The 9360-nt window shown below is 29.6% G+C and overlaps 1 protein-coding gene across 1 annotated transcript; it reads right to left on the minus strand.

Annotated features, from left to right (window-relative positions):
• Positions 1–5859: 5859 nt before the first annotated feature.
• Positions 5860–8080, minus strand: LOC126841325 (E3 ubiquitin-protein ligase Siah1). Its single transcript, XM_050577731.1, has one exon. It carries the CDS (start codon positions 7446–7448, stop codon positions 6423–6425), a length of 1026 nt encoding a protein of 341 aa, XP_050433688.1. The 5' UTR covers positions 7449–8080; the 3' UTR covers positions 5860–6422.
• Between the last annotated feature and the right edge of the window lie 1280 nt (positions 8081–9360).

Genomic DNA, 9360 nt, shown 5'->3' on the forward strand with positions numbered 1-9360 from the left:
TATAAGTCTCAGTTGTTTACAAACACACAAGTAATTAGATTTTAATAGCTCTATGAAAAGTCGAATGCCAAACATGCGTGCGGTTAAGCTGAAAATATAAAATACACATAGATTTAAACAGCTTACGAGAACTTTTATTTTTTGAAATTACTTTTATCCTGCACTTGTTAAAATTTGAAAATCGAAATACTTTTACATAGGTACCTATGTCGATAAGTATTTTTTCTTTGAACCTAACCCCAATATTGTATTTTATTTGGCCTTCACAGCATTTATCACAATGTATTTTATAAAATTCCCAATATTTCCTCTTTCCCTGTGTTATCTTTAGTGCTATCTGATAAAGATATCAATTTATTAATTTTTGATGCATGTGAATTTATTATTTTTTTCAAAATAATTTGTTATTTGAAAATCACAATTATTTTGTGATTAAAACAATGGTAACTAGTAGAAGTGAATCTTAAGCTTCTCGAGGAATTATACAGGGTTTTTTTTTTTTTTTTAATGGAAACGCCCTTTACTTAGTTATATATAAAGGAGGCATTGTTAAATATAGCTTCTACGTTTCATTATTTGTATGTAGGTATTGGCTAAAAAAAAATAATCTTAATGTCTTAATAATAATAATATTGTAAAGACAGTTACAGTTTTTGGTCATCACACACGTTTAATAATTGCTTAGCGACGTATAAATCACAATCATTACTTTTATTTTTTCATCAAATCAAACAATTTTGCTCTCAACAAAATTCAGTGATTTCTTAAAAAAAACCTCCCCCCCGACACCTACACACCATTTTTTGAACCTACATACCCCAAAAATTATTTAGACACGGCAAATAATATTTAGTGTTAGCCTGTTCAGTGAACAGCCAGTGTATTTTTTTAAACTAAAATATTAACAAAAAAATATCGCTATCAATATGTCGAATTCTAAATTACCGGCAATCTATTTAAGAAGTGATGTGTTTAATTCTAGATTAATTTTTGAACATGTCGCTAAATACCCCTTAACTTACGGGATAAATCATGTGCTTTTATATTCGGAAATATAAAAGCACCCATTATAAAATTAAAAGAGAACAATATTCCGGAGGGCAAGGCAGTGCGTTTTTTTAAAAAAGATGTATTTTGAAATAAATAACAATATAAATAAATAAATAACAATATATATATATATATAAATAAATAACGAACAATATAAGATCAAATTTACATTCCACGGACAAACACAAGCTATGTTTACTTGAGGAGGCCGGTAAAAGATAAAACTTAATCGAAACCGAAATCAAACAATTGGTATCATTCTAAGGATTGGCAAAAAAAAAAAAAGTTTCAGTTGCAAACGAAACTTGGATTGTCAAAAAAAAAAATAAGAAATGATTCGAGTAGAGTACTGTAGTCACGCATCTTGCGGTTACTTTCACTTGAGTAGATCGACAGGGTCGTGGTCACATCTGGTCACAAGTGAGATCTATCGATCAGCTTATGATCCATCGATCCATCTGATCCGTCGATCTCCGTTCCACCGCTTTCGTCGATGACCAAGCGAAACCCATCGTCGTCGTCGTCGTCGTCAATCGAGTCCGACACGTAGTCGACTACATATTCGTCCCAATCGACGGGCACAGGATCAGGTCGCCTCATCAGCCTTGTTGTTATCCGTGGACGTACGTGGACACTGTCGACGTTCGGTCTACGGTCGTCCGTAAATTCAAAATAGCTATAATTGTACGTGAAAACTGTGTGTGTTAACAACACCAGGCCGGCGTGATTTGTTGTTTGGTCGGCGCCTTACTCGTGTACTGGAATCGGAGGCACAATTATTGTGTACGTTGAACTAGTCAAACTACGACGACGTTCCTCGACAGACAGCGGATCCAGTTGGCAGAGCAGTTGGGCCGACTGCTGCGGGCAAACACTGGACACGGACGGTGTCTGAAAGTATACACTGGTACACGTGGCCGTCGAATCTCTGGAATTCAGGAGGAACGCCCAGGTAACATGTCAACTTCCGTTTTTTCAATGTCGCTAGAAGCGTGTCTCCTAAAAAAATAATTATTTAAATCGTATGAATAATGATAACAATCACATCCCCCAGCCGGTGAGAAAATAAATGCATTTTTTTTAGCTCCGAAGATGATATTGTTTTTATTTATTTTTTTTTTTTTTACATTTAATGAGAGTATGAGATGTAATGAGTATTGAGAGGGCGTCGCACCGGTGATTTTCAGTGGTAAAAACATCGTTTAAGCAGACTGAAAATAACTCGCTTAATTTTGGTTTTACAGTAAAAGCACCCATTATAAAATTAAAAGAAAACAATATTCCGGAGGGCAAGACGGTGCGTTTTTTTTTAAAAAAAATCATTTTTTGAAAAGTTACAGTCATTTAAAAATGTTAAAATAGTCTAATCTATGTATTGAGCGTTATACTTGGAATAATGAAAAAAAAAACGCACCGTCTTGCCCCCCGGAATATTGTTCTCTTTTAATGTTATAATGGGCGCTTTTACTCTAAAACCAAAATTAAGCGAGTTATCTTCAGTCTGTTTAAACATGTAGAGATGAAAAAACATTTTTTAAATCGCTTTCAAGGATGCTGTGATAGTCCAAATAATAAATTAACTACCGAAATAGAGTCCTAGTTATTGAAATAATAATTACACATCACAGTTTAACCTTTAAATTAAGATTTTGTAAAAAATTGCCTATACTTTACTCCTTAAAAATGGGCGCTGCGACGCACTCTTAAGTATAATAATTGTCAAAATGTTAATTATTGATCTAGAAACTAACAATGATGAAAAGAATACTTTGTGAAATACTTAGGCATTCACCTTACCCAAACGACTAACCTGGGCTACCCACATTAAATCTGAACAAATATTTCTCGAATTAAAACTCCATAACTTAAGCACATCTTATCCGTTCAAACATCTCTCTTAACAATACAATTCTTATATTGCATGACATACGACATCCAAATTTGGATGTATTTCAATCATTTAAATCGATTAACCTCCGTTTATTAACTAACGCTCCGTGGTAAGTAATCGTACCTACTCTTCACGACGACCTAGACTTATACCTCTTTATCCAAACACCACAGAAATATCCCAGTCGATACAAGTATAGCTAAATACCTACTTGAATTGCTTGCTCGCTGGTTGTTCGACATCATCATCTTCATAGTAATTCGGTCGGTTTCTTTTTAGTGGGCGCTCAAAAGCAAGGTCTTCGTCCACCTCGTTTAATTCCATACCATTCAATTTAGGGTCACTAATTATACATGTATATTATTTATAAATTATTGATTTGATATATATATATTAGTCGGTGGGTTACTCGAGTCTTTGGAACCAATAATCGATGGCTTCCATTGCGGTAAATAATAATAAAATGCTAAATAATAGTAATTAGTTATATTAAATAAGTCGTTAGAACAACAGTTTAAACAAATTATATTCATCAACAAAGAAAGTTTAATAGATATTTTATCGTTTAGAAGATACACTGAATAACGGCAAAAACAAAATCCAATTTTTACAAAGTTAACGATTTTAAATAAGTTTTCAAAACAATAAAAAAAAAAATGCTTGGATACAAAAACGTGTATGGGTTTTTTTTTATTATATACATCAGCTGATTGTATAGTAGGAAATTATAATTTTGTTATACCGAGAATGGTCATGGTAATAACTTTATTTCTATTATTTTACTACAATGAAGTAATATTGAAACGTTGTATCAAAAACGCTTATGGAGAACTGTGTATAATTTTGATTAGTAAGTGCCAACCAAAAAAATAAATGTAAAAACGATAATAAAAAAACCATATTATGACGTATCGATAAAAACAGAAATTCTTTAGCGCCCGAAAAAGAAAAGATAGGCAACCTAAACTACTCAAAAGTTAACCAATCGGCGGAATAATACAATAAGGCAATAGTCGTAATTCACTAAACTAGTTGTTGCTTTTGAAATTATTAATAATAACATCACCAATAAAGAAAGGTTAATTGTTATAATAATAATAATTAACAGAAATAGCACAATATTTTAATGGAATAATAAGTAATAACTAGTCAAAACTTCGGGTATTAGAGGTTCAGCACTTAACCTATTTATAACTTATTTTTTTAGAACGGCAACAAATAGTTAGAATTAACATAATATATTGAGTGTTTTTGTACGCGATCCAAAGATGCTAATTATAAAAAAACGATTTTTTTTTCACAATTATTTTATATTTCTTTATTTATGTAATAAATATATATTTGAATATACGGTTACAAGTCTATCTAATATGTTTATTGCAAACTTTGAATCAATAAAGTAAAGTTGAAAAAAAAAAAGTACTGAAACTATAATTTATGCTACAAGCCACAATAATATTGTTGTTCAATATTTTATATAAAATATAGTTTTTGGGACTTATACAGTACTTGACAATACTTAGGTAATTTCTGGGAAATCCATTTTGTTACAATTTTTAAAAATACTACATATTTAAAATTGTTTAATACAGTACATAATTTATAACACAAAATATCTAAAAATATGTATATATACTGACTTAAAATATAAAAGATAGATCTTCATTGACAATGCCCATCATCTTATGAATCAGTTGGTTCCATGAATAATTAGTGGTTTATAAGTACAAAAAAAATGAGTCATTAATTATAAGTACTTATAAGTTTGCAGAAAAACATTTTATTTTAGATTTTGTACTTCATATCATAACATTTTAAAATTACATTTGTCATGGTTTTTTTTTTATAAGAATACCAATATTTTAATTATATTTGTTGTCATATTATAACACACATAGTATGAAGTATTCAGTAATGTCAATCACAAATTAAGATTGATAATTATTATGCCATATATTCATAATTGTTTTTATAGAAAACGATCAAGTTTTAATTATTATAATATAGTAGGCTCCTTTAATTATCACAATCTGTATTGTCATAGATTAAATGTACTATAGTTAAAGGCAACACTTACACAGCAACCGGTAACATTACCTTATCCACATTTCTAGATTTAACTGTGTCTGTGTTAAGACCATTATGAAATCCATATTCATAAACGGGTGTTGTCCGTCTACACTATACTTAATCTATAATATTGTCGTTGGATCGCTAACTTCTTAGTATACACTGTTATATAAAACAATTAGCTTTAGCTGTCAAGTTTTTGTTCAGCAAGTAGGTAATAAACATTATTTAAATATTTTAATTTTATGTGTACTAATTATATTTATCAGCTTTCTATTAATTAAAAACAATTAAACAACATAATAAACTAAAATTAGGTTTGTATTTAAATTATAAAAAAATAGTAAGGTGTTTTATTAAAATACTGCTTTATTAACAGTCGGTTATTCAACAATAAAAAATGTAGAAATTGTGAGCAATAAAAAATAAACATACCAATTTATACTTTTTTTTTCAATAAATAAATAATTTGGTTGATTTACATTTAATTAATTCACTCTTCAAAATAAATAATACAGTTTTGATACTAAATTATTAATTAGGTATGAACAAATAAAAACATACCAAATTATACATTATAATTACGTGTATCTTGAATTTCAGCATTATATTTTATAACAAGATCTTTATAAAATAATAAAGAGATTAATATAATATACTAAATTAATTGTTTTGTTAAATTGATATAATAGGTCTTAAAGTTTTGTCTAAATAATAATATTAGTAATAATTTACTTTCATCCATTTATATAGATACCACATAATTTTTATCATTTCTATTATAGCAGGTACATTTATAGCAGATAATATAAAAGTTAAACAGAAGATTAAAAAATATTTTATCATTTAGATATTATTTCAAAACTTATAATTGTTGGTTTATGTCTAAGTGTAATGAACTGTTAATAGATAAGTTTATCATACAATTAATTATTTTAATAAATAGTTACTTTACTTTACATATAACAAAAAATGTATACTTATTATTGTACTTTATTTGTATTGTGTACTCATTACATAGGTAGTTTTTAATTACCTGTCTTAAAAGATAACCGCTGCATTATTTTAATAAACAAACATAAATAAAGAAGCTAAAAATAATATAAGTAGAACATATAAACCTAAATGTCTTAGAATTGTATTAAAAAATAAAACTGTATTAGATTCTAGATAGGCAAAAAATATTTTTAAAACATAAAATAATTCACATCCTGAACACTATCTTTAAATTTATCTATCCTATTTGTACAACATTTATATTTTTTTTATAATATTCTTATTTATGTATGTAAACATTTTTTAATGAGATGAAAAAGGAATTTTATTGAAACACTATTAAGCAAATTACATACCGTATATTATGTTGTCACTTAGGTATATACATGTATGTATTTCTAATATTACGAGTGTTTCACACATTGGTCGATATTGTGACGTTAATTCCTAAGTTACCATTATCCGCAAACAGCTGTGCTGTACTAGTATCAAACACTAAGCAATCTGAATTTAAAATTGCCTGTGAAACTCCTTCGTGTATACTTCTTGGGGTTGCTTCCCATGCCAAACGCCTTCGATGACCATTGAGTTCCAGACGATAAGCGAAATTTTCACATTGTTTTCGACTTCCAATTAACTGAACTATAGCAAAAAACTGTTGATGACCTTCGTATTTTTCTTGTTTTTCAAGCACCAACATGAAATGATGACCAAAACATGATTGCATCATTACCCAATCAACGGCTCCAGGAAGATTTATGTCTGTTGCTAAGAAAACAATATCCTCTCCTTGTAAAGTTGTTATAGATTTATGTGCAACCATCAGATGTTCCATCACTTGCTCTAAACCACCTTGCCACTTGCATGATGCACCCGGACATGGGCAAGTATATGGACGACATTCACAAAGTTCTTCGTGTTCAACTTTTTCAGAATGTAGTAAAGACACGGGACAACCAGAAGATGAATATTTACAAGGAAACATCACTGTAGAAGCAACTTTTTCCATTGCCAAGTTACGAATATTGCCAAGGGGACCTCGACAGGTCGGACAGCAATTGAGCTTTGGTCGACATGTACTACAAACTAAATGACCGCTTTGGCATTGTAGTATGGGTGGTAATACATAATCAAAACAAACGGGGCATTCAAATAATGATGCCAAATCCGCAGATATAGATGCTGACGAGTTTGAACTAGAGCCATTAATATTATGAGTACTGTTTCCACCAACTGCACTACGACGTTTAGTTCCACCGCCTCCGCCACTAGGTAATAGAACACTAACATTATTACCTCCGTTAGTTGTTGGATTACCAATAGGTGGTCCGCTACTATTTGATCCTCCTGATCCACTCATTCTTGTTTCTTGCTCAGCCACTAAATGGTGGTTGTAATCGACGATACAGCTATTATTCGATGCGGAAATGTTCTCTGCCATGTAAAGATATCAAATAACTATTAGTCAGTTTAAACAAAACTGCAATTGTGAACAACATGAAAATATGAATGTTGTAATATCTTTATGCTCTTCGAAGTTGAACGATATACTATGTGAAAAATCACAATACTAATAGTAAACGATGTAGCAGTTCAACAAAGACAATTATTCAAATAAATCCAAGCAGTATGCATTGCACAGTAAACCGATTGCACTTAAAAAAATATCATCTGGTGCACATCCAGACATTTAACAAGTAGGTATTACTGGTACTCATGATGTTGCGATTTTGATTTCCTCTTCTTACAGTCGAAATGTAAATGTTGCATCTATATATTATTTTGTTCAAACGCGGTCAATGAAAATAATTATAACAATTTTTTATTGCAAAACTATAGTTGTACCGTTTTAATTAATATTCACACCAAACAGGATATATATGTACATTTATATACGTAAGTATTGAAGTACAAACGTATATGTATTTAATATATATATTGCTAAGCAAAACACAAAACGACAAAAATAACAAATTTACGAAACCAACTAAATATTCACTAAAATATACGACAATGGTTTTACGTGAGTTGCAATGCATAGAACGAACTATAAGGTCCTATCCTTACATGAATTACGATAACAGTTAAGTCAATACATAAACGAGATTACACGAAATCAGTGTAGCCACTATACACATTATAATATTCGCGTAAAATGTCATACTGTAGTCAATTTAAATACAGGCATAATGTTTTTGCTTTTGCTGATTGCTCACTTTGCTGACAACTGACAACAATTTCACTAAAGTCAGAACACAGAATCGAGCCTCTAGGTCACTATTACAAAAAATGTTAATGAAAAAACATAATTAATTAGTTAATTTAATTATTATACTAGAAGGGATCTATCGAAAGTGTAAAAGATTACTAACTATTTAGTAACAAATGGTGCCGATGATTTATAATCATCTGACCTTAAGTTATTACTAGAATAGGTTTACACCTTTTTCCTTTTGCCAGCACGGTGGGGTCGGAGAAGTATAGTTCTTTAAGAATAATATTATTATTACTTTCAAATAAACGCTTCGATGCGAATCTGTGAATGATAAAAATAATTTTTTACGGCGGTGTACTCGGTTGTAGCTAAGGGTTGTGCTTCTATTGTAGCACTTACACCCACATGCCACATTTATCGTTTTATTGTTAGGGCGGATGCCATTAGGATTGATCGTCCGTTAGTCCGTACATACTAATTTGTTGTTATTTTTTTAATTAAAAATATATTGCAAACATATTTTTAATACCTATTTAGTATATCACTACTATTGATATATAAATATAATAATATTATTAATTATTGACTAATTTATTCATACATAACAACTTGGAAATTTGATACAGCGCGAGTGTGATTAACCTCTAATATTGGTTTTACCTTACAAAAAAAAAATGTGGCTACATATTTTAGAGAAAATTGTGTATTTCATTATTTTTTATAACCTTACTATAGATCTTCAGTCTAATTTTCAAACCTTTAGTCCTAAAACCACCCAAAAAACAGAATAGTTTTTACCCCATCTGGGCAAAAGAGTTAATGATATTTTCTTGGGTATATAATACTGTGAATCAGTAGTGCTATTATCTAAATAATATAACATACCAATTTATAATAAAACAACAAAGCACCTATTTTTATTTTATTTTAATAATTCTTAAGACATATTTTTAACAAATGGAAAAAATAACAAATTCGTTGGATTTGAACGGTTTTTTTTAAAGTTCAAATACAGCTTTTTTTGCAAAATAATATTTTTTTTGTTTATTGTTTAGAATTACTTTCGTCATTAAAAAGTTAAATTGAATTACTTAAAAATGAAGATAGAATATAGATACACAGATATACCTATTGTATT

The sequence above is a fragment of the Adelges cooleyi genome, unplaced genomic scaffold (genome assembly GCF_023614345.1).
Source record: "Adelges cooleyi isolate 19-005CV unplaced genomic scaffold, UGA_ACOO_1.1 ACOO_flye_CR_arks_rails_tigmint_CR_PRNA_381, whole genome shotgun sequence".
In the NCBI taxonomy this organism is placed as follows: Eukaryota; Metazoa; Arthropoda; class Insecta; order Hemiptera; family Adelgidae; genus Adelges; species Adelges cooleyi.

Coding starts and splice junctions, on each gene's coding strand:
- LOC126841325 (XM_050577731.1), bottom strand. CDS start 7,448: ATGGCAGAGAACATTTCCGCATCGAATAATAGCTGTATCGTCGATTAC.